Source organism: Oncorhynchus mykiss, unplaced genomic scaffold (genome assembly GCF_013265735.2).
Source record: "Oncorhynchus mykiss isolate Arlee unplaced genomic scaffold, USDA_OmykA_1.1 un_scaffold_195, whole genome shotgun sequence".
NCBI lineage: Eukaryota > Metazoa > Chordata > Actinopteri > Salmoniformes > Salmonidae > Oncorhynchus > Oncorhynchus mykiss.
The window spans coordinates 729,011-754,719 of NW_023493678.1; the positions used below are offsets into that span (position 1 = coordinate 729,011).

At 44.5% G+C, this 25,709-nt stretch overlaps 3 protein-coding genes across 8 annotated transcripts in view; 2 read left to right on the top strand and 1 right to left on the bottom strand.

Annotated features, from left to right (window-relative positions):
• Positions 1-4,738: 4,738 nt before the first annotated feature.
• On the bottom strand, positions 4,739-12,729 carry LOC110515944. Of its 5 annotated transcripts, none has more exons than XM_036972859.1 (7): positions 12,536-12,729; positions 11,384-11,465; positions 7,186-7,290; positions 6,965-7,031; positions 6,280-6,754; positions 5,862-6,172; positions 4,739-5,450 (listed from the first exon to the last, which is right to left on the bottom strand). In XM_036972859.1, the coding sequence occupies exons 5-7, from the start codon at positions 6,289-6,291 to the stop codon at positions 4,754-4,756; spliced, it is 1,020 nt and encodes a 339-aa protein (XP_036828754.1). In that variant the 5' UTR covers positions 6,292-6,754; positions 6,965-7,031; positions 7,186-7,290; positions 11,384-11,465; positions 12,536-12,729; the 3' UTR covers positions 4,739-4,753. The 5 variants fall into 5 exon arrangements, 4 of the variants coding, with proteins under 4 accessions (XP_036828754.1, XP_036828755.1, XP_036828756.1 ...); XM_036972860.1 differs by lacking the exon at positions 12,536-12,729 and adding an exon at positions 11,646-11,692; XM_036972861.1 differs by lacking the exons at positions 11,384-11,465; positions 12,536-12,729 and adding an exon at positions 7,459-7,707.
• A 1,856-nt stretch (positions 12,730-14,585) lies between these two features.
• Positions 14,586-25,709, top strand: part of LOC110512254 — a 50,376-nt gene continuing 39,252 nt past the window's right edge. The window contains exons 1-2 of the mRNA XM_036972857.1: positions 14,586-14,689; positions 15,598-15,870. The gene's annotated coding sequence lies outside the window, so the exon portion shown is untranslated. The remainder of the gene's footprint in view (positions 14,690-15,597; positions 15,871-25,709) is intronic.
• Positions 15,918-18,625, top strand: LOC118947727. 2 transcript variants are annotated; one of them, XM_036972817.1, is made up of 4 exons: positions 15,921-17,334; positions 17,454-17,811; positions 18,016-18,094; positions 18,339-18,620. In XM_036972817.1, exons 1-4 carry the CDS (start codon positions 17,297-17,299, stop codon positions 18,500-18,502), a joined length of 639 nt encoding a protein of 212 aa, XP_036828712.1. In that variant the 5' UTR covers positions 15,921-17,296; the 3' UTR covers positions 18,503-18,620. The 2 variants fall into 2 exon arrangements, with proteins under 2 accessions (XP_036828711.1, XP_036828712.1); XM_036972816.1 differs by having other exon boundaries at positions 15,918-17,811; positions 18,339-18,625.

Sequence of the window (25,709 nt, forward strand, 5' to 3'; positions counted from 1 at the left end):
GTAACTGCTGCAGCTAAAGGGGATCCACAATAAATACAAACCCAATGCACCATGTATCAACTTGTTTTGACATATCACATGGGATATGACAGTTCCTGATTCTGAGATACTGTAAATCAACAGACCTTGAAAGGAGATAAAACATCATCTGTTGATCTATTTCACAGGTTTCTGGTGGTTTCTAAGCATTCTACATGTGTTGGGGAAGGAGGGTGGGATCTCTCCAGAGCATCTAATTACATCAATCATGTCTTGCCATACATGTGATATGAGATAATGTTATGCACCACGTAAATATACATTGCCTAAGGCTGCAGTGCTATACTCCATGGAGACAGTGCTCAATGTTCATTTTACATGATGGATATATGCTACTCCATTTCATACAATCAATCATCAATCAATCAGTACAATTTATTTATAAAGCTCTTTTTACATCGGCAGATGTCACAAAATGCTTATTCCGACACCCAGCTTAAAACCTCAAATAGCATGCAATGCAGATTTAGAAGCACGGTGGCTAGGAAAAACTCTCTAGAAAAACAGGAACCTAGGAAGAAACCTAGAGAGGAACCAGGCTCTGAGGGGTGGCTAGTCCTCTTCTGGCTGTGCCGGTGGAGATTATAAGCGTACATGGCCAGATCGTAAGGCCAGATCGTTCTTCAAGTACTGTAGTTCAAACATTCTTCATAGATGACCAGCAGAGTCAACAAAATAATGTGGTTACAGAGGGTGCAACAGGTCAGCACCTCCGGAGTAATTGTCAGTTGGCTTTTCATAGCCGAACATTCAGAGGTCGAGACAACAGGTGTGGTAGAGAGAGAGAGGGAGAGAGAGAGGTGGGGGAGAGGGAGAGAGAGAGCGAAGATCGAAACAGCAGGTCCATGACAAGGTATCACGTCTGGAGAACACACATGCCTCTTCATGTGATACATGATGGTTGGCTGTGCTAAGTGTTATCTTATGGGTTTGGTGATTGTTCTGTGTGAAGCCGTATTCTGCATTGCATCATGGAATGTGATGTGAAATCCCTGGGCCTATGGCTGTTGAAGATACTCCACTGCCCTTCTCCCCCGATTGCTCAGTTTGGCCTGGCGGCCAGCTCTAGGAAGAGTCTTGGTGGTTCCAGACTTCTTCCGTTTAAGAATGATGGAGGCCACTGTGTCCTTGGGGACCTTCAATATTGCAGAAACGTTTTGGTACCCTTCACCAGATCTGTGTCTTGACACAATCATGTCTCTGAGTTCTATGGACAATTCCTTCGACCTCATGGCTTGGTTTTTGCTCTGACATACACTGTCAACTGTTGGACCTTATATTTTCAACATATAGAAAACATCTCAGAGGGTTGATCTAGCTGCAGATAGCTAATTCTCCTCTATGTGTTTTCCCCTTGCTGCTAATAAGCTCTTACCAATCTAACTAAATTAATAGAGAACATCTGCTTATCTGACAGTCTATGCAGCAACTATTGTATTAGAGTCAAGCTGTGGTTATTTTATTTATTTTACTAGACAAGTCAGTTTAGAACAAATTCTTATTTACAATGACAGCTTAGGAACAGTGGGTTAACTACCTTGTTCAGGAGCAGAACGTCATATTTTTACATGGTTAGCTCAGGGATCTGACCTAGCAACCTTTCAGTTACTGGCCCAATGCTCTAACCACAAGGCTACCTGCTGCCCCAAGTCCTGCCAACTCAAAAACTGCACAATAAATGTGTAACCAAGGGGGAACTAGTGCATTTCTCTGAGAAAATCTGCTTTAGTATTATCAATCTTCCAAAACACTTGAAATTCTTGTAAAATCAATGGCATTTATTTGATCAAATAGACTTTGAAAGGGTAGACATGCAGAAATTCCTCTTGTCAAAAGTCTTGCTGTTACATAAGTAGTTCTTCATGCAGCGTAACAGGTTACAGGTTCTTCTTGGTGAAGCGCCTAAATGGCTTCATCATTGCTGAAAAGACCCTGACAATCAAGGATTGTTTTTTGACAGACTGAGATATGGAGGGAGAAACCTCTCCAACTGGGGGGGAGAGAGATGCAGAATAGTAACGTTGAAAAATAACAAGTGCTATGAGTTTGGTAGGCATACCTATGTTTCTAACACACACCTAAACCAAAACTACAAGCTATAGCAGAGCTCTTAAACATCCTTACCTATGCAATGTCCATCAGTAGAGGGAATCTCAGTCTGTTCCTGGACTGAATGGCAGTCCTTTTTGTTTGCTCTCTTGGAACGCTAACAGAAGAAAGGTAAAGAATATGGTACAGAGAATAAATAAATGGAACACTTCTGAATCCAAGGCAACAATTTAGTGATGAATAAAACATTTATTTAATGTATTTGTCTTATCATAGCCACATCAATAACATCAGCACCTAACTGGAACAAAAAACAAATGCTAACTCCCTGCTATACCTTGAAGTTGATCCTGAGTTTGGTCATTGAAAAGCAAAGGAAGCTCCTTCTTGCTTTCTGCTCAGCCCCCCTCTCCGTCTCAGCCTGGTCTGATGGGTTTGTTGCAGCAGAAGCTGGTCTTGACGCCTCCTTGCATCCCTGTACCAGCTGCTGGGTCAAGGACTTTACCAGGACTCTGTCAAATGCAGGGTCCTGGGAGGACATAGCAGCTTGCAGGGTGTTATAAGAGCCAAACTCCTCCATGAGGTTTTTATGTACACCTCTGAACACCCTTTGGATGTTCAGGTTCTGGGAATATGCCGTGTTTCCTGGATAATCTAGATGCAGCACAGAACTCAGACAGGACTTGTCTGATGAGTTGCTGAGATGTTTCTGTCAGATCTGCTGCCTGTTGGGAGGGTCCATCTAGGGCTGAGGGTCTGATCTCCGATAGCAACCTTATCACCAGTATGGTGACAAAACAGATGCCATCATCTTTGCTGGAGTCCATCAAGTACTGCAGTGGGAATGTAGTGGCACTGCTGATGTCCGGGATGATTAAGAGCTCCCTCAGATGGCCAGAGCTGCTGGGGATACACACCTCCTTCTCTTCAATGTCAATACCCTCTCCCTTTGGTACCAAAGAGGTTCCCTTGCTGGTGAAAGACGGAGTGGAGGATCGAAAAGAGACTTTAGCACTCGGTGGTCGGCTGCTGTCAGTCATTGGACTGTTACAATGCAGGGGTTCATCTGTGTGTGCCATCATCTTTGTCTTTAGGTCACTTGTAGAAATCTCTGGCATTTTAGAGTCCCTGGTGTCGATGCAGGAGCTCCTGACGATGGGGCAGGTCAGATCAAAAGGCACTTCGTCAGGGATGGGAGTGCCAGGGAGGTTGATCTCTAACTCACACTCTGACCTAGGACCCTTTGAAGAGCTGGACAAGGAACTACGACCATTTAAAGAAGTGGATAAAGATGAACAGGTTCGAGGGATGTCTTGGCAGACTTGTTCACTGTCATCCTCACTTTTCTCAATCTCCTTCAGCATAGTTCCTACCATATCATTGATCTGAAGGAGCTCCCTGGAATCCTTCATTCGCCCGAAGTTTGAGATTTCACTCTGGATAGCAACCAGGATTTCCCCAAGGGTCTCTTTGGAAGAAGCCATTTCTGTCCTTTCGGATCCGGATGGCTTCAGCCCTGTGAAGAAATCCTTAAGTGTGTTCTTCATACTGACGCAGATGTTCTTAGCTGTTGACCAAAGCTTCTCCTCTGATATTTTAACACTCAATTCAGTATCATCCAGTTGGGAGCCCCCGTGGGAGCACTGTGAAACTCTCCCACTTCTTTCCAGTAGCACAGTGTCAGTGGACTCATTTTTCTGGAAAATAGTCGCCATTCCTTTGACAAAGGTTTCCACTAATCCAGAGGCTGTATTCTCAGAGGACATGGAGGACATGGATTCTGAAAGGACATGGATCTCTGATGGTGAGTTAGATGATAAGCCAGCCTGCAGACTTTTCTGAAGACCAGTATGGCTGATCTGTGTGATAAAGGAATGACTGGATCTCATCAGCACTTTACTCACTGCCTCTTCTGCCTGAGTCTGAAAGTCATTGCTAGAGAGCTTCTTAATGCTCTGAATCAGACTAGTTGAGGACTCTGTGATTCTGACACTCTCTTCTGAGCTCAGTTGAGAATATTGAGTACTCACGCTCAAGTCTTCATTGGGTGAGGGTGACTGGGAAATAGTATAGTCATCAAGCTTTGATAGGACACCATCAACAAACCAACAAGCCTCTAGGGACTCATCAGATGAACTGACAACGGCTAAGGATTTACTCTCCACTTTTGATAACTCTGACTTGTAGATGGAAAAAACACTGCTAAGAACTTCTTGAGTACTGGTATCCAGATTGGAGAGACAGAGAGCTGGTATTGGTTGGCTCTCTCTGTGAACTCTACTGTGTTCGGTGCTGGGTAACTGGACCTCAACAGTTGAAACAGTTGCCTTTTCCAGGGTGTCTGAAGACTCCCGAAGAGAAGCATCCTTAGCCACACCTTCTTCTCGAGCGGCTAGAGTTAAAAGGTCCCTCAGCTTTGCTCGTATACGGCCATAGAGTGTGCCGGCTAGAGAGAAGGTTCTCTTCTGTGAAGACCCTGTTTTGTGGTCATTTACAGGAACTGGCCAATCAACTGCTTCACATGTGTCTTCAAATGATGCTATCGTCTCCATGCCTCCCACAAATGCCTTAACAATCACTGTGGCAGTGGAGGTTACAGATGTCAGGGCTGTGCAGCTGGTATTCAGGCGGGGCTTCAGTAAGGCTAGGAGCAGCACTAGAAGGCCTAGAGGAAGGAAGCCATGCCAGAAGAGCTGCTGACTTTCCTTGTAAGGATGGTGCTAACCGCCTTCAGGGCTTTAGACTGAAAGTCGGGGCTAGAGAGGGTCTGAATCTTTCTGGCCACCACACTGGTAGAGGATCCAGTCTCTTTGAGAAAGTGAGTGGTCCCTTCCTTCCCAGATGGACACTCAACATCTAGGTCACATTGAAGATTGGTCAGAAATTTAGACCCCAAGATTGTCATCTTCTTGGCCAGATCCAATAGGATGTTGAAGTCCTGTGCCATTTTGTCCATTGTGCCGACAATGGCCTCCAGCACATCATCGGTCACAGGGTCCATGAGGGGCTCGATAAACCCTACCCACTCTGGCTCAGATGTTTGGCTCTGTAGCTCGGCCAGGATCTGAACCGAGGCTACTAGAATGACCTCCTTGCCTGCTGCTATGTCCTGACTGTCCATAGGGGGGCAACTCCCCGGGCTGGCCTGAATGGCCACTGAGAGGCCAGAGTTAAGCTGGTGTACCACCTCCCCCACGATAGCACAGCTCAACTCGGAGGAGCTGGAGGAGGTGGGGTTGGAGTGACCCTCAACCAGGGATATCAGAAGGCTCTCTTCCGTTACCCCAAAAAGAGCCTTCAGAGGCTCCTCCATGAGGGGAGCCTCTCTAGTTGCAGGCAAGCTCTGCAATGAGGTCTGGGACCTTGAAGATAAACACACAATCACCACTTAAGCCATGCAAATGTAACCAACTGCATCTAATCTGGGTCATTAGTGAGCCTGAAAACCAAATTAGAGCAATGATGGATTACTTCTCATACCACCGTAGTTCTAGAAGCCTAAAGCCAACTGACACAATTTTTTTGCCTGATTTTTATGTTTGTACGACATCAGAATATGATTATTTCTGAAAGGCATGTACCTGATCTATTTATTCATAGATGACTTCATGGCTTACCCAGTTAAAAATGACTTTCACCTGGACCCACCCCCCCAGTGGCAACATTTCTGACCAGAACTTAAAACTACAAGGTGTGAATTCCAAGTTAATAATTTATGATAAGTATGGATCAGGTCTTGCAATTATTATGTTGAAATATTGCTGTGAACATACCTCTTAGGCAAACAGCATGGTGATGAGGTCCTGCGAGTGGATTTTTGGTGGCATCCTGCACTGCCATTCCTCCTCCTCTCCTTAGTCCAGTAGTTCATCTCACTGATCAGCAGCCTTTTCTCTCTCTCATCCAGACCGCCTAAGGAATCCTCAGACCCTGTCAGAGAGCACTGGGATTCTGGGGAGGTTGCCCCACTCCTCAGGTTCACCCCCATGATACGAGCTAGCGCTGGTAGGAGAATGCGGAGGGCTGTCTGGGTCACGACTTTAACAATCTTCAGACACAGCATTGAGAGCTGCTCGAATGTGAGCTATGGCCAACAAACAGAGTAATGTTTTTGTCAATCAAGCAATTCCATGACACCATTCCCTATATAGCGCACAACTTTTGACCAGAACCTTATGTGGAGAGACTTACATTATTTTTCATGCCCTGCTGAATCACTCTCCATTGGCTAGAGAAAAGAAAAGAAAGGAAACATATTTTACCTGCACACTGGTGTTGAGTTAGTGGAGTCACTAGATAGCCATGTCAGGGAAAATAAACGTGTATTTATTTAAGCAATTAGCAAGTCCATGAGATATTTTGTTCTTGATTTACAGGAAGAGTTAGGTGTGTGGTTACAGTGATGTTAGGGTTAGGTGTAGTGTTTGAAATCCCATTTGTGGTTAGAAGGTGCACTATGACAATAAATTCAGAGTTGTTGTATGTGAGGTTGGAAAAAGACATGGGACTTGCTCATCAGTTAGACTCCTCAGGAAGGAGAGGAGGATTGGGGCACAGCATGTCCCAATCTTGAGAGAAGGCATTAGAGTCCTCTGAGCCTCCTTCTCCAGCTGCTCAATGATAGATCCCCTTTCCCGGAAACCACACCCGGGTGTCTGAGAAGACTCTGGGAAACCGCAAAGAGAAATCTAAAGTTGAATCTGAACTTGATCCCTAATTTCCTTCACCTTTAGGGATTTGATTGCACTGGACAGGTAAAAGCACATCTCTCTGCGGGCCTCCACTATATTGCTTTCACCTATATAGATACTATCTACTCAGATCGGTGCTGATGAATTTGAACACAACCTGCACCCAACATGAAGTAATCTCGGACCTGCACCAATGCTGCTGTCCTCCTCCACGGAAGTCTTCTTGGCACCGCCACTGGACTTACGTTTAGCCTACATGACAACAGATTATAGGTCTCATAGCAGATCTAAGGTCAGTGTAGCGTCTCCTCCTAATGCTTTAAGGCTAGGATTTAGTGATAGTAAACTAATCCTAGATCTGTGCCTAAGTAGGCAGAGCATGTGTAAAGGACAGCATATTTCTTACCTTGCCTCTTGTCCTGTCTTTGCTGGTCTCATGTGTCTCTGTTTCATCCTTCATATTCTCCACAACCTTATTTTGGTCATCCGGGGGATCCTCCCATTTCACGCTCTGGTGGATAAATAAGAGGTCAATATCAGTCCTAGGTTGTGACTTTATGAAACAACTTATTCACTCCTATTTTAAACAAAACGGCAATAGTGGTCAGATTTCAGGCCATGGATCAAACTATTGTTAGTAATTTCTCCTCTAAACTCAAAATAGGCAAATTAACCATACCTTGCTGTCATCTGACATGATGAGTAGCTTATTGTTGTAGGCTGTTTAGAGGAAATACTAATACCTCCTTTGAAAAAACGTCAGTGAACCATCGGCAGACAACTGAAGTGAATATGAACGTCCTTGAATTATGCCAAAGCATTGTTGAATACTCGATTCCGATTGGCTGAAGCCAGAGCATTCTTCAAAGATGTCATACACACATGATGTCACAATTAGATCTAAGTCTAATATCTATATGAATTGTCAATGTCATTAGAAAACAAATCAAAGCTTGTCAATGTTCTGCCAAACGAAAATATGTCTAAGTGCACGTTTTTGTGTTTAATTTATGGTTTATCATGCATCGTCATTCATAACCATATACAAAAACGTAACTCGCTGCCATCCATTAGCTATAATTCTGAGGTTGTAAAGCTGCAAAACTAGGACGTGCAATAAATTATAACCACTTGCAGAATAATTTCAAATCAGACGTTCAAGGGGGCTTGAACTATTTCAGCACTGTGGAGCTGTCCGCTGCATAGAGCTGACACGTTTCTTGGCGTCAGGGGACAGTGCCATGGTGCTGAAATGTTTCGCGTCAGGGCAGCACCTGAGACCGCGGCATGGTGCTGAAATGGAGCAGGGCTCAGTTCTATGGATATCTCATGCGGATTTTCCTGGTAGCCTATGTATAACGATACTATTATTACATTATTTTCATCCATCCGTCAACACAAATGGCATGTCAACGTTCCCCAAATAATAATGCAATGAAGCCAAGCCGAGATGTATGTTTCTTCATCCAGAGGACGAAGCACCACTGTATCATCTAAAACCTTCAGAGAGATCCCTTAAAACTGTAGTATAAATTCTCCACGGCTGTCAATGTAGCTAGGTTAATTTAGCGAGACATGGACAAATCCAACACATAGAGTTTCTACTGAGTCCTGCTTAGAGGTGACTGACCGTCATGTTGCTAGTTGTAATGACGCTTTTAAAACAAGAATAGTTATTTGTAATTGCTCTGGGAGCTAATTATTGCAGAGCCCAGCTACACATCCTGCTCGCTGGGCTCATTATGGACAGCCAATGAGCAGTTCAGGTGAAAAAGTCAGCCAGATCTGATCCCTATAACATACATGATACTAGGATCCTGTAGCAACCTGCCGGCCTGCACAATCCTCCATGGCACGAATGCTACACGCGCAATATGGTATGCTAACATCCCACAACAATTCCCCAATTGGAATTACTTGCCTAAACTTCCAATCATACTTATTTTCTAATATCAACCATAGGTTCTGCACTTAAGGCAGACTTGCCATTAGAACAAGATGGGATTAGGACAACTGTAAAGCTCATTAAACGTAGGCTAAAATGAACCTTACCTGGCTGTCGTCAGCCATTATGTGTAGCCCGTTAATTAAGGCTCTGCGCCTCTGATACTGCAGCTGTTCTGATAGGCTACTGTAGCTGTTCTGTAACTGTTAAACTAGTCTAATCGTATCCGTTGGAAACTGGTCAGTGAACCGTCCTCAAACACAATGAACTGATGTCAATATGGACATGAACCTTCACATAAAGATATCAAATACATGACGTCAGATATGCCTAGAGGTATTGTTGACTTATCATAGTGTCACAGTACGTGCTGTTGACAGCCTGCCCCGAAATCAAAAAGGAACATGGATTTTGTGAAATCTGTTGTGACTGTATCGGGAATGTTTTTACAATTATATAACTGCCTTCATTTTACTGGACCCCATGAAGAGTAACTGCTGCAGCTAAAGGGGATCCACAATAAATACAAACCCAATGCACCATGTATCAACTTGTTTTGACATATCACATGGGATATGACAAGTTCCTGATTCTGAGATACTGTAAATCAACAGACCTTGAGAGAAGATAAAACATCATCTGTTGATCTATTTCACAGGTTTCTGGTGGTTTCTAAGCATTCTACATGTGTTGGGGAAGGAAGGTGGGATCTCTCCAGAGCATCTAATTACATCAATCATGTCTTGCCATGCATGTGATATGAGATAATGTTATGCACCACGTAAATATACATTGCCTAAGGCTGCAGTGCTATACTCCATGGAGACAGTGCTCAATGTTCATTTTACATGATGGATATATGCTACTCCATTTCATACAATCAATCATCAATCAATCAGTACAATTTATTTATAAAGCTCTTTTTACATCGGCAGATGTCACAAAATGCTTATTCCGACACCCAGCTTAAAACCTCAAATAGCATGCAATGCAGATTTAGAAGCACGGTGGCTAGGAAAAACTCTCTAGAAAAACAGGAACCTAGGAAGAAACCTAGAGAGGAACCAGGCTCTGAGGGGTGGCTAGTCCTCTTCTGGCTGTGCCGGTGGAGATTATAAGCGTACATGGCCAGATCGTAAGGCCAGATCGTTCTTCAAGTACTGTAGTTCAAACATTCTTCATAGATGACCAGCAGAGTCAACAAAATAATGTGGTTACAGAGGGTGCAACAGGTCAGCACCTCCGGAGTAATTGTCAGTTGGCTTTTCATAGCCGAACATTCAGAGGTCGAGACAACAGGTGTGGTAGAGAGAGAGAGGGAGAGAGAGAGGTGGGGGAGAGGGAGAGAGCGAAGATCAAAACAGCAGGTCCATGACAAGGTATCACATCTGGAGAACACACATGCCTCTTCATGTGATACATGATGTTTGGCTGTGCTAAGTGTTATCTTATGGGTTTGGTGATTGTTCTGTGTGAAGCCGTATTCTGCATTGCATCATGGAATGTGATGTGAAATCCCTGGGCCTATGGCTGTTGAAGATACTCCACTGCACTGCCCTTCTCCCCCGATTGCTCAGTTTGGCCTGGCGGCCAGCTCTAGGAAGAGTCTTGGTGGTTCCAGACTTCTTCCGTTTAAGAATGATGGAGGCCACTATGTCCTTGGGGACCTTCAATATTGCAGAAATGTTTTGGTACCCTTCACCAGATCTGTGTCTTGACACAATCATGTCTCTGAGCTCTATGGACAATTCCTTCGACCTCATGGCTTGGTTTTTGGCTCTGACATACACTGTCAACTGTTGGACCTTATAGTTTCAACATATAGAAAACATCTCAGAGGGTTGATCTAGCTGCAGATAGCTAATTCTCCTCTATGTGTTTTCCCCTTGCTGCTAATAAGCTCTTACCAATCTAACTAAATTAATAGAGAACATCTGGTTATCTGACAGTCTATGCAGCAACTATTGTATTAGAGTCATGCTGTGGTTATTTTATTTATTTTCCTAGACAAGTCAGTGCAGAACAAATTCTTATTTACAATGACAGCTTAGGAACAGTGGGTTAACTACCTTGTTCAGGAGCAGAACGTCATATTTTTACATGGTTAGCTCAGGGATCTGACCTAGCACCCTTTCAGTTACTGGCCCAATGCTCTAACCACAAGGCTACCTGCTGCCCCAAGTCCTGCCAACTCAAAAAACTGCACAATAAATGTGTAACCAAGGGGGAACTAGTGCATTTCTCTGAGAAAATCTGCTTCAGTATTATCAATCTTCCAAAACACTTGAAATTATTGTAAAATCAATGGCATTTATTTGATCAAATAGACTTTGAAAGGGTAGACATGCAGAAATTCCTCTTGTCAAAAGTCTTGCTGTTACATAAGTAGTTCTTCATGCAGCGTAACAGGTTACAGGTTCTTCTTGGTGAAGCGCCTGAATGGCTTCATCATTGCTGAAAAGACCCTGACAATCAAGGATCGTTTTTTGACAGACTGAGATATGGAGGGAGAAACCTCTCCAACTGGGGGGGAGAGAGAGATGCAGAATAGTAACGTTGAAAAATAACAAGTGCTATGAGTTTGGTAGGCATACCTATGTTTCTAACACACACCTAAACCAAAACTACAAGCTATAGCAGAGCTCTAAAACATCCTTACCTATGCAATGTCCATCAGTAGAGGGAATCTCAGTCTGTTCCTGGACTGAATGACAGTCCTTTTTGTTTGCTCTCTTGGAACGCTAACAGATGAAAGGTAAAGAAAATGGTACAGAGAATAAATAAATGGAACACTTCTGAATCCAAGGCAACAATTTAGTGATGAATAAAACATTTATTTAATGTATTTGTCTTATCATAGCCACATCAATAACATCAGCACCTAACTGGAACAAAAAACAAATGCTAACTCCCTGCTATACCTTGAAGTTGATCCTGAGTTTGGTCATTGAAAAGCAAAGGAAGCTCCTTCTTGCTTTCTGCTCTGCCCCCCTCTCTGTCTCAGCCTGGTCTGATGGGTTTGTTGCAGCAGAAGCTGGTCTTGACGCCTCCTTGCATCCCTGTACCAGCTGCTGGGTCAAGGACTTTACCAGGACTCTGTCAAATGCAGGGTCCTGGGAGGACATAGCAGCTTGCAGGGTGTTATAAGAGCCAAACTCCTCCATGAGGTTTTTATGTACACCTCTGAACACCCTTTGGATGTTCAGGTTCTGGGAATATGCCTGTGTCCTGGATAATCTAGATGCAGCACAGAACTCAGACAGGACTTGTCTGATGAGTTGCTGAGATGTTTCTGTCAGATCTGCTGCCTGTTGGGAGGGTCCATCTAGGGCTGAGGGTCTGATCTCCGATAGCAACCTTATCACCAGTATGGTGACAAAACAGATGCCATCATCTTTGCTGGAGTCCATCAAGTACTGCAGTGGGAATGCAGTGGCACTGCTTATGTCTGGGGTGATTAAGAGCTCCCTCAGATGGCCAGAGCTGCTGGGAATACACATATGGTAATGGCTATAGTGTAAAACACAGAAACCTCATAGAGGTCACCGCATGTGTGGGAGGTGGTACAAAGGAGGTATCAGAGGTATGAATAGTGGAACTAGGGGCTCCATTGTAAACCAAAACAAGGAAAACTAACCTGAACAACAGTATACAAGGCATATTGACATTTGAGAGAGACATACAGCGAGGCATAAAGTAATCGCAGGTGTTGATTGGGAGAGCTAGCTAAAACAACAGGTGAGACAACAACAGCTAATCAGCTAACACAACAACAGCAGGTAAAATAAAATAAATAAACAGAATGGAGTACCGTGATTAATCGACAGTCCAGCAGGCATCAGCTATGTAACCAAGTGATAATAGTGTCCAGAAGGCAGCAGTAGATGGAACAGGGAAGGCGCCATTACGCTAGCACGCGGGCTACACGGCGTTTAAAGTTAGTAGCCCTCTGACGGAGGCCGGTTGAAGGCACAGCGGATGGAGTATTCGTCGGCAGACCAGTCGTGGTGGTGCGGCGGGGGGCCGTGTCGACAGAGAATCCAAGCCAGATGGCGAAAGAGGTATTGTAGAATTTAGAATGCTAGCAGGGAGATGCGCCTGGCTCACGGCTAACTGGTGCTACCTTCGTGGCAGTGGCGTTATCCACTATAGATCCACTATAGCCAATCGGTAGCAGCGATGAACCGGTGCCAAGGTCCATAGTTTACAGCAAGGATCAGGTGGAGTATTGGGCTCTAGCCGTGTATGAGTGGGGTTCGGGAGAACAGCTGAGTAGGCCGGGAGGTGGGCCTCAGGGATAGCTTCGGTACTGGATGCCACGATGAGTGCAAGCTAGCTGTGAGCTAGTTAGCTGCAAGATGTGATCTAGCTGTGAAGATCAGAAGTAGTGGTCCAGGGATTACGGCAGGAATCCGGCGTTGTTGTGGAGAGACAGTCCGATACTAGTAGACTGGCGAGTATTATCCAGGCTAAGAACAGGGCTGGTATCTGTGCAGAAGGTAAAAGCAGCTAACAATGACTAAATAGCTTTTAGCTAGTTAGCTTCTGGAGGTTCTTGAATGTGTTCTAAAATTAAAAAAAATAAATAATAATAATAGCGATACCGTATCACATTGAGTGAAGCAGGTTACCGGAACAAAGAGTGTTGCCTCTTTACTATTAAAGTGTATTGCTCTCTGTTTATGACTAATAATAGGACGAAACACAGGGATGAGGAGAAAACAATCATTTGGATCCTACACAACACGTTGTTGTACCTAAATAATTCCACAAGAGGGCGACATATAAACATTTCTTAAAACCAATTAACCTCTACTGCCTTCAGTCCATGACGTCCCCGACTAACTAAAAGTCTGCGTCTGCAAAAATGCTATTTTATCATAACTCGACATGAAAGTAGCAAAGCCAAAACAGTCAATGACATGTTTTTCGGGATATACAATTAGCTATGGTGGAAGAAAAGGTAAGTGAAATATAGGGGAAGGTAGAACATGTTTTACAGTAAGTTTAAAGTTGTTATCACCAATTTAGCTCTGATAGGCCTTTGGCAATCCAAGCTTTTGGGATCGTACTCAAGGCTACTTGGTTTAGGCCTAGCTATAGCCTAGGGATACAGTCCAATAATATCTCCCTTCTCCTGAAGTGTACACTCTCGTTCGCTTCTTCCTACAAATCTAAAATCATTGGATTGGTGGAGGCATGGGCTAGAGAGGAATATGCTACCAAATAGCACCTTATTCCCTAATGTAGGCCTACTTTTAAGGAATGCACTATAAGGAATAGATCAATCAACTGGCTCACCAAATGGGGTTCCCGAAATACGTCCAAAAGAGGTCGACACGAAATTAGACTAGGTTTATTTCTGTTTTGACCTGCTGAGTCGCAGTGCTTAGTGAACAGATTTCAATGTGGGCCTAGCTGTATCGAAAACGGTTGATGGGGAAAGTGTGTAATCTGATCTGATCAATATATTTCTCCCCCAATATTAATGAGAGAATGGGAATGTGCATAAAGGTCTAACATTCCATGACGTGGTATGAAGTTCTTAATTCGTCAGTGGCTGCAATATTGTCCTCAGTAAACTCAACATGAGTGAAAACAACACAGATAAGGACAAGTTTTTCGAGATATAAAAAATACTGTATGCTATTATGGATGAAGAAAGGGTAGGTTAAATGACACTAAATATTTGGGAATGTAACTAAGGAAAACGTCATTTAAGATAACATAGGCTATTGCAAAACAAATGTCTAATTCTCTCTATTAAGTCAATCACCAGTTTAGCTCTGATATGGCTGTAGCTCTATGATGTCCTTTGCAAGAATCTAATCTGACATTGACATGAAATTCCTATGTCCTTCAAGTAGTACAGAGAGATGATGATGATCCCCCGAGGGAGGGGAGGGAGGTTGTTGAGGAAGAACCAGTGGCCCAGCTCAAGAAGGAGCCCAAGAAGACAGGAAAGGTAAAATGGCAGGAGTGACAGGGCAACTACTAGACTAGTAACACTCAATTGTCACAATAGCTGCATTGACCTGATGTAACATGTCTATTATTTGTGATCTGGAATCTATTATATTCTATCCAAGGTGAAGAGGAAAAGTAGTGCCAAGAAGTCAGGGGAGCAGGGCACTGATACGGATGCAGGTCATAGATTTTCCCTCTGTAGTATGTTGGTTCTCTAAACTTGAATATCATAGATAAAGGTCATGTTAGAAACTGTAGTCAGTAAGAAATGTTGCATGGATAGTTTTATTCAATAGTCCTATTGTAGCAATTTTATCGAAGTATTGTATTAAGAGAAAAGCGTCTGACTTATCCTGAATTGTCCTATATGGTAATAACATATTTAGGATTGAGGAATAAACACCCGGACAAAGGATCTGTTATTGAGCTCTTGGAGAAGAATGCTCTTAAGGCTGCATTCGGTCCAGGCAACAAAGATGAGATGGAGGACTGCTACCCAATCCTCATCTCATTCATGCGCAATCTTACTGATGAGTATGTTAGAACCATGTTTTGCTCTAGCCTCACATATTTTGTGCAGAAGGAAATAAAAAGTAAGTAAAACACATTTCTTTTTTCTTTTCTAGGCAATGGCAAGTGATCTATAAAGGATTTAAAAACCTGTAAGTTTCTCCATCAGCCTTTGACCTTTGATTTGGGAATGTTGTGTTGAATCAAGAGAGAGGAATTAACCATAGTTCTATTCTGCTATTACGTTCATTAGTCTGTCATACTTCATCCAACTTTTAATTCAGTCACAGATAAGGAAAACGATGTTGATGAAATGCATTCTGTTCAATCTAGAATACTTTACATCAGAGTTTCATTGCCAAACCTGCTGTGTTCTGTTTTGTTTGTGCAATGCAGATGACAAAGGAACAGCTTGCAAAATTGTGCAAGACCATTGTCAACTTCATTGCACAGACCACCCTGCAGATCCTGCTGCCGGCCCTGGCCCGCATTCTAGGGGTGACGGGCTTTTATGACAACGCTGACTCACTCAAGAGGGGTGGCAGTGCAAGATCCTTCACTGCCTTTGAGCAGAAAAGACTGGAGCTCATCCAGGAAGTTAAATATTTGGCGAAGTAACTGTGGCAGCAGGGCTCTCCGACCAAGGTCTAGCACACCCTCTTCCAAGAGGTACTGTATGTTCCCCATAGTGTGTGTGTGTGTGTGTGTGTGTGTGTGTGCGTGCAGTTATTCCTAACCCTCAAACTGATGAACAATAATTTCCCCATTTCAATATTTTCCAGCTTTCTAACAGGTGTGTTTTGCAATATCTAATGCACACATATAAATTACATTTAGAATACTCAATTATAATGCTTGTTAGATTTGTTAGCACTAAGATATCGATTTTCCAACTTCAGACAGCAATTAACATGCTTTGCTTGTTCATTTTAAAGTTCCCAGACCTCACTGAAAGCCCACCTGGTAATGCCAGAGGACAGTATCATCAGCAGTGTCCAGGAGCAACTGTCAAAATCTGACCAAATGGTGGCTGCAGGACAGCTTTCACAAATAGATAAAGTGGTTGGAACTATGCTGGAGAACATTGAGAAGATAAGCAGCGAATGTGGCGAGGAATTGGTCTATCAAGAGTCACTGCGGTCTTCCTCCTCGTTGTCATTCTCAACTGCCAAATCACAGAAGACAGAGTGGGAATTTGCACTCCCTGGCACTCCCATTCCTTCTGAGTTACCCGAGAGTACTGCTCAGCCCATTGTAAGATGTTCAGTCATTGACATGAGCAAATCTACTAAGCCAAAAACAATGGTGTGTGATGCCAGAACAAGCATGTTTGCCATAGCCGATACCATCATGAAGAAGGTATATCCAGAGGCAGAAGGGCAGGTTACATCTCACCCTGATCTAACAGATGCAATAGCTAGACTGGAGGAGCTCATATCTCAGGGTAGGATTGGTGCTCTCTCCCGTGATCTCAGTCACCAAGTCACCCGCATAATTTCCGATAGCAACTTGACCCCTCTGGGACTGACAGTGGCGGCTGGAAAGAGTGCATCTGATACCATCCTTTCGAAGCTGAAGAGGAATGACAAGGTGGGGAAGCACACAACTTACGAGCTGGTTCAGCTGTTTGTAGAGGAGTCTGTTAAGTGCCTCCTGCTTCCTAGTTTTGTGCCCTATTCAACTTCAATGAGTTTGGCTCAGGGGGCCAAGGTGTTGGCTAGAGTGTCTGAAGATAGAATTTCTAGCTCTTCTTCTTCATCAGTATTTAGTGACACAGTCAGTCTCTTTACCAAAGTTATGGTAAGCCAGGTCATGTACTCTGTGCATTCTGATGCAGAAAGTAGAGGATCCTCTCCAACTGAATCTCTCCAAACATCTGAAACCACTATATCTGATGTAGGCAATCTATTGAGTGGCAAGTCCTCCCCTCGGCTGTCTCCTTCTGGCACCATTATGGCAACAAGCGAGACCTCCAATGCAGCACAAATCTTGAAGGCCAACATTGATGGAGAGGAAGTGGATACCACCAGTCATTCTGGTGTAGCTCAAAACATTGTCAGGGACGATATGTCAACCAGCCCAGACATGGTCAAAGATGTCACACTTCCAACCCCATCCTCTGATAACTTGGGCAGTGATGATGACGTCACCGGCCTCATCAGCATGTTAGTAATGAGAATTCTAACAGAAATCCAAACCCCAGCAGAAGATTACCCAGTTGACGCCACACGCAAGTCACAAGACCTGATCCCTAAAGTTATGGAGGTCTTCTGTGCATGGTCAGGCTGCTCTGAGACACAAGCCTATCCAGAGAACTTGAGGATTCATAAAGTCTACAGAGTCGTCTATAAAAATCTGTTGGAGGAGTTTGGCTCGGAGAAAATCCTCCAACAGGCCGTGTCGACTCAGGACTCTTCATTTGATAGGATTCTTGTCAAGTCTTTGAGTGAAGCGCTTCTCCACAGATGTAATGAGGCATTGAGGGCAGCCTCAAGAACATCAGTCAAAACCACCGGGCCTAAGGCTCTTCCACTGGCTGAGGATGTGAGGGCTAGCAGCGGGAAACTATCTTTTCTACAAAGGCTGGTCAGGCTGACAAGCAACTTAAAGGTACAGCAAACGTATTTAAATGAACAGTTGTGGGAGATAATGTGAGTAAACAATGCTATTCAGTGTAAAAATCTAAAACCATCCGTTCATTCCAAAACCAATCATAAATGTTGTTGTGCTGGTGTGGTAGGTGTGATTGTTATCATCATGAGGTTGTTCAGCTGTGACATTTTTTAAAACATGTTTTTCTCTTTAAATACTTAGCTATTCAAGAAGGGGAACAAGAAGGATTCCCACCGCTCTGAATCAGAACAAGTACAGACCACTGCTGAAGATGGCATGCGTAAGTTCACACAACAGGACAACAGTCTGTTTGAGATATTGGTGTACAAAGAAATGCCACTTCAAAATAACCTTACAAAGGTTATATACGCAATCAGTAGTCATCTCTTATGTAAAAGTAATTATATTCTCCAAAACTCAAGCTGTTGGTTCTCATTTATCAGTGTCAGTTATGTTGAGTTGTAACATACATTACATCATTTCTGAATTAAAGTGCATGTAAACTCTCTCTCTCTCTCCTGTAGTGCCCAGCATAGTGCCACATGCTGCCATGTCTGCACTGCCAAAGGATCTCCCCGCCAGCTCCCAACAGGAGACGCCTCACAAACGTCCACTTCTCGTCAGGATGTTTTCTGCCATCTCCAAAGGCCTGTTCAAGCCCTTCAAACAGTCCTTAAAGACCAAGTAACGTCAGACAATTTATTAAACGTCATTCATTGCATTAAATTGGCCTTTGTCTTCTTATGTGCTCCCGTTAACAGACCAGATTACAATACTGGTCTTTTAAATGTTAGCAGTGATAGCAACATGAACTATAGTGGTGTGTGTATAGCCCTTCTACACAGTCTGACTCTTCTGACACTGTGTGATATGCCCACTGATCCAGTGATCTAGGATATTCTGAGTGGCTTTAGGCCTGAATCTCTGCCCTCCGGCCCAAATAAATGTTTTCTCTTCTGATATATCTGCCACTGTCAGCAGCCAGCAGGGGAAAACAGACAGCGCTGTTGAGAGCTTTCTTTTCTCCCTCATGACTAAAACACTGAGAAAGGCTTTTATCTATTGCAGCTTATTCCATCTTTTGATTTAACCTATTATACGGTAGTAGTACCCATTATTTCCCAACGGTTATATCACAGGAAATGTGTTATAAAAAGTAAACTTACAGTGCATCCGGAAAGTATTCAGACCACTTGACTTTTTCCACATTGTTACATTACAGCCTTATTCTAAAATTGATACAATTAATTTTTCCTCATTAAGCTACACAAAACACCTCATGACAAAGCGAAAAGTGTAGAACATTTTAGCAAATTTATTAAGAATAAAAACAGAATTAACTTATTTAAATAATTATTGAGACCCTTTGCTATGAGACTCGAAATTGATCTCAGGTGCATCCTGTTTCCATTGATCATCCTTGAGATGTTTCTACAACTTGTTTGGAGTCCTGTGGTAAATTCAATTGATTGGACATGATTTGGAAAGAAACACAGACCTGGGGGAAGGGTATGAGAAACAATATTCTCTGATCTGATGATACCGAGATTGAACTCTTTGGCCTGCATCAGGATCCTGGGAAAGGAGGAGCAAAGTACAGAGATCCTTGATGAAAACCTGTTCCAGAGGTTCATCTTCCAACAGGACAACGACCCTAAGCACACAGCCAAGACAATGCAGGAGTGGATTTGGGACAAGTCTCTGAATGTCCATGAATGGCCCAGCCAGAGTCCGGACCTGAACCCAATCGAACATCTCTGGAGAGACCTGAAAAAACTGCAGCGACTCTCCCCATCCAATCCGACAGAACATGAGAGGATCTGCAGAGAAAAATGGGAGAAACTCCCCAAATACAGGTGTACCAAGCTTGTAGCGTCATACCCAAGAAGACTCGAGGCTGTAATCGCTACCAAAGGTGCTTCAACAAAGTACTGAGTAAAGGGTCTGAATATTTGTAAATGTGATCAGTATTTTATTTTTAGTACATAGGTTTTTGATTAAAAAAATCAGTTTTTGCTTTCTTATTATGGGTTATTATCTGTAGAAGGGGGGGACGATTTAATCCATTTTAGAATAAGCCTGTAACATAACAATGTGGAAAAGGTCAAGGGGTCTGAATACTTTCCGAATGCACTTTATGTAATGAAAATATTAGCTGGTTGCCACTATAGACAGCTAGGTTATCCAGTGCAGTGGTAATACTGCCTGCCTTGGGAGATAACGCAGGATGCGTGCTTATCCGGGTGCCAGAGACACAATCACAAGCTTTCTTCAGACTACATAGCTCAAACTTACAACGTAAAGATATGATTATCACTACATAGGTTTTTTTAACAAGAAGGGTCTTTTCTGTATCTACCAACTATGAAATTACAGACATCATAAACGGTAAGCATGAGAATAATATCATCAAGGCGGACAGGGACAATGTATGAATACACAAAACATTATTCAAATGGACATTCCCCAAATGAGCTATGCACCAGCCCATAGCCACAGGATATCTATGGAGTAACAATATATTCATCAATTTTAAAAAAGGCATGAATATTGTTTTTCTGCTTTTCTGATCTTAAACCTCCCCCTGGATGTTGGTCCAGGTTTCCTCCAGGGGAGACCTTCTGAAACAGTCGCGAAGGAAACAGCCGACAGTTACAGTACTGTGTTGAAGATAGATGATGACACTCTTAAAAGACAGGTCATTCCTTTACATGGAGCAGTTCCTTAAACCAGGTTAGATTCAACACAGCCACCTCAAACTGGACTCCACCACTCCTTCATAACGCTGGATCTCTTCATAATGCTGCTCCTCAGTCACTGAGTGCATTTACACTGATGAGATGTCCTGCTTAGCCTAGCTGAAAGGGGAGCTCTAACTAGTCCTGTGGGCACCTAGCTGCTGCCCCCGCTGGGCTTGGACTGGGTCTTGCCCCTCATGGCCCCTCCGCGAGCCTGGCCCTTGGCTGGCTGCTGCTGTACTGGGGACTCTGCTGCAGCGGAAACTGGGGCCTGTTGGGCCGGGCTGTGAGGAGGGGGGGTCTGTATCTGAAACGAGGCAGCTGCAGTCACCACCTGCTGCTGGAGGAGCCTCTGCTGAACCTCCTGGGCTGTGCCTGCTGGAATCATCTGGACCTGGGGATGTAGTCTGGGTCAGGGCAACCGTCAGGGGCTGGATCTGTTACGAGACAGGAAGAGGGTCACATTAAATCAACTATGACAGACAAAATGAGAAATTGTAGGATTTTTAATGAATTTATTTGAAATTATGGTGAAAAATAAGTATTTGGTCAATAACAAAAGTGTATCTCAATACTTTTGCAATGACAGAGGTCAAACGTTTCTGTAAGTCTTCACAAGGTTTTCACACACTGTTGCTGGTATTTTGGCCCATTCCTCCATGCAGATCTCCTCTAGAGCAGTGATGTTTTGGGGCTGTTGCTGGGCAACACAGACTTTCAACTCCCTCCAAAGATTTTCTATGGGGTTGAGATCTGGAGACTGGCTAGGCCACTCCAGGACCTTGAAATGCTTCTTACGAAGCCACTCCTTTGTTGCCCGGGCGGTTTGTTTGGGATCATTTTCATACTGAAAGACCCAGCCACGTTTCATCTTCAATGCCCTTGCTGATGGTAGGTTTTGTTACTTTGGTCCCAGCTCTCTGCAGGTCATTCACTAGGTCCCCCCGTGTGGTTCTGGGATTTTTGCTCACCGTTCTTGTGATCATTTTGACCCCACGGGGTGAGATCTTGCGTGGAGACCCAGATCAGTAGTTTTGTATGCCTTCCATTTCCTAATATTTGCTCCCACAGTTGATTTCTTCAAACCAAGCTGCTTACCTATTGCAGATTCAGTCTTCCCAGCCTGGTGCAGGTCTACAATTTTGTTTCTGGTGTCCTTTGACAGCTCTTTGGTCTTGGCCATAGTGGAGTTTGGAGTGTGACTGTTTGAGGTTGTGAACAGGTGTCTTTTATACTGATAACAAGTTCAAACAGGTGCCATTAATACAGGTAATGAGTGGAGGACAGAGGAGCCTCTGAAAGAAGAAGTTGCAAGTCTGTGAGAGCCAGAAATCTTGCTTGTTTGTAGGTGACCAAATACTTATTTTCTACCATAATTTGCAAATAAATTCATTAAAAATCCTACAATGTGATTTTCTGGATTTTCTTTTCTCATTTTGTCTGTCATAGTTGAAGTGTACCTATGATTTAAATTACAGGCCTCTCTCATCTTTTTAAGAGGGAGAACTTGCACAATTGGTGGCTGACTAAATACTTTTTTGCCCCACTGTATGTATGTATGTATGTATGTATGTACACTGCTCAAAAAAAGAAAGGGAACACTAAAATAACACATCCTAGATCTGAATGAATGAAATATTCTTATTAAATACTTTTTTCTTTACATAGGTGAATGTGCTGACAACAAAATCACACAAAAATTATCAATGGAAATCAAATGTATCAACCCATGGAGGTCTGGATTTGGAGTTACACTCAAAATTAAAGTGGAAAACCACACTACAGGCTGATCCAACTTTGATGTAATGTCCTTAAAACAAGTCAAAATGAGGCTCAGTAGTGTGTGTGGCCTCCACGTGCCTGTATGACCTCACTACAACGCCTGGGCATGCTCCTGATGAGGTGGCGGATGGTCTCCTGAGGGATCTCCTCCCAGACCTGGACTAAAGCATCCGCCAACTCCTGGACAGTCTGTGGTGCAACGTGGCGTTGGTGGATGGAGCGAGACATGATGTCCCAGATGTGCTCAATTGGATTCAGGTCTGGGGAACGGGCGGGCCACTCTGAAACACTCCAGCCACATGAAGTCTAGCATTGTCTTGCATTAGGAGGAACCCAGGGCCAACCGCACCAGCATATGGTCTCACAAGGGGTCTGAGGATCTCATCTCGGTACCTAATGGCAGTCAAGCTACCTCTGGTGAGCACATGGAGGGCTGTGCGCCCCCCCCAAAGAAATGCCACCCCACACCATGACTGACCCATCGCCAAACCAGTCATGCTGGAGGATGTTGCAGGCAGCAGAACGTTCTCCACGGCGTCTCCGGACTCTGTCACATCTGTCACGTGCTCAGTGTGAATCTGCTTTCATCTGTGAAGAGCACAGGGCACCAGTGGCGAATTTGCCAATCTTGGTGTTCTCTGGCAAATGCCAAACGTCCTGCACGGTGTTGGGCTGTAAGCACAACCCCCACCTGTGGACATCGAGCCCTCATACCACCCTCATGGAGTCTGTTTCTGACCGTTTGAGCAGACACATGCACATTTGTGGCCTGCTGGAGGTCATTTTGCAGGGCTCTGGCAGTGCTCCTCCTTGCACAAAGGCGGTGGTAGCGGTCCTGCTGCTGGGTTGTTGCCCTCCTACGGCCTCCTCCACGTCTCCTGATGTACTGGCCTGTCTCCTTGTAGCGCATCCATGCTCTGGACACTACGCTGACAGACACAGCAAACCTTCTTGCCACAGCTCGCATTGATTTTTCCATCCTGGATGAGCTGCACTACCTGAGCCACTTGTGTGGGTTGTAGACTCCGTCTCATGCTACCACTAGAGTGAAAGCACCGCCAGCATTCAAAAGTGACCAAAACATCAGCCAGGAAGCATAGGAACTGAGAAGTGGTCTGTGGTCCCCACCTGCAGAACCACTCCTTTATTGGGGGTGTCTTGCTAATTGCCTATAATTTCCACGTGTTGTCTATTCCATTTGTACAACAGCATGTGAAATGTATTGTCAATCAGTGTTGCTTCCTAAGTGGACAGTTTGATTTCACAGAAGTGTGATTGACTTGGAGTTACATTGTGTTGTTTAAGTGTTCCCTTTATTTTTTTGAGCAGTGTATGTATGTATGTATGTATATATATGTGTGTGTGTGTGTGTGTGTGTGTGTGTGTGTGTGTGTGTGTGTGTGTGTGTGTGTGTGTGTGTGTGTGTGTGTGTGTGTGTGTGTGTGTGTGTGTGTGTGTGTGTGTGTGTGTGTGTGTATGTATGTCCTCTCACTGTCAACTGCAATTATTTTCAGCAAACGTAATACGTGTAAATATTTGTACGAACATAAGATTCAAAAACTGAGACAAACTGAATAAGTTCCACAGATATGTGGCGAACAGAAATTTAATATTGTGTCCCTGAACGAAAGGGGATGGGCAAAATCAAAAGTAACAGTCAGTATCTGGTGTGGCCACCAGCAGCATTAAGTACTGCAGTGCATCTCCTCCTCATGGGCTGCACCAGACTTGCCAGTTATTCCTGTGAGATGTTACCCCACTCTTCCATCAAGGCACCTGCAAGATCCCAGACATTTCTAGGGGGGAATGGCCCTGTCCTCTCCATCCGATCTAACAGGTCCTAGACATGCTCAATGGAATTGAGATCTGGGCTCTTTGCTGGCCATGGCAAAACACTGACATTCCTGTCTTGTAGGAAATCAGCCATACTGCTCGTTCTGTGCGTGGTTGCATTGTCATGCTGCAGGGTCATGTCAAGATGAGCCTGCAGGAAGGGTACCACATGAGGGAGGAGGATGTCTTCCCTGTAACGCACAGCATTGAGATTGCCTGCAATGACATCAAGCTCAGTCCGATGATGCTGTGACACACCGCCCCAGCCCATGACGGACCTTCCAACTCCAAATCGATCCCGCTGCAGAGTACAGGCCTCTGTAACGCTCATTCTTTCGACGATAAACGCAAATCCGACCATCACCCCTGGTGAAACAAAACCGCGAATCGTCAGTGAAGAACACTTTTTGCCAGTCCTGTCTGGTCCAGCGACGGTGGGTTTGTGCCCATAGGTGACGTTGTTGCCGGTGATGTCTGGTGAGGACCTGCCTTACAACAGGCCTACAAGCCCCCAGTCCAGCCTCTCTCAGCCTATAATTCAGTCTATTCAGTCTGAGCACTGATAGAGGGATTGTGCTTTCCTGGTGTAACTCAGGCAGTTGTTGTTGCCATCCTGTACCTGTCCCGCAGGTGTGATGTTCGCATGTACCGATGCGGGTGTTGTTACACGTGGTCTGTGCAGGTGTTACACGTGGTCTGCCACTGCGAGGACCATCAGCTGTCCGTCCTGTCTCCCTGTAGCGCTGTCTTCGGCGTCTCACACTACGAACATTGCAATTTATTGCCCTGGCCACATCTTCAGTCCTCATGCCTCCTTGCAGCATGCCTAAGGCATGTTCACGCAGATGAGCAGGAACCCTGGACATCTGTCTTTTGGTGATTTTCAGAGTCAGTAGAAAGGCCTCTTTAGTGTCCTAAGTTTTCATAACTGTGACCTGAATTGCCTACCATCTGTAAGCTGTTTGTTTCTTAACAACCATTCTACAGGTGCATGTTCATTGTTTGGCGCCCCGGATAAACCTCCAGTAGCCGGATGGACAGGTCCACCAGCTGGTCGAAGGTGAGGATGGTGTCTCTGCAGACCAGCTCCCGATGGAGGTCCTTACGTAGACTACAGCGGTAACGGTCGATCAGGGCCCTGTTGCTCCATCCAGCGCCGGCATCCAGGGTCCTAAACTCCAGCGCAAACTTCTGTGCGCTCCTCATCTCCTGCCTCAGATGGTAGAGTTGCTCACCCACCGCTCTGCCCTCGGGTGGGTGGTCGAATACTGTCCGGAAACAGCGGGTGAACTCCTCAAAATCGTCCAACGCCGCATCTCCCCCTCCACACACAGCGCTGGCCCACTCCAGGGCTTTCCCAGTGAGGCACGAGACGAGGGCGAAACTCTTCTCACGGTCCGATGGAGCTGGGTGGACCGTGACCAGGTACATGCTTAGTTTTTGGAGGAAACCCTGGCATCCGGCAGCATCTCCGTCGTATCCCTGTGGTATGGATAGATGGATCCTGCTAGGTTCAGGTGGGAAAGGGGTGTTCAGGGTAGA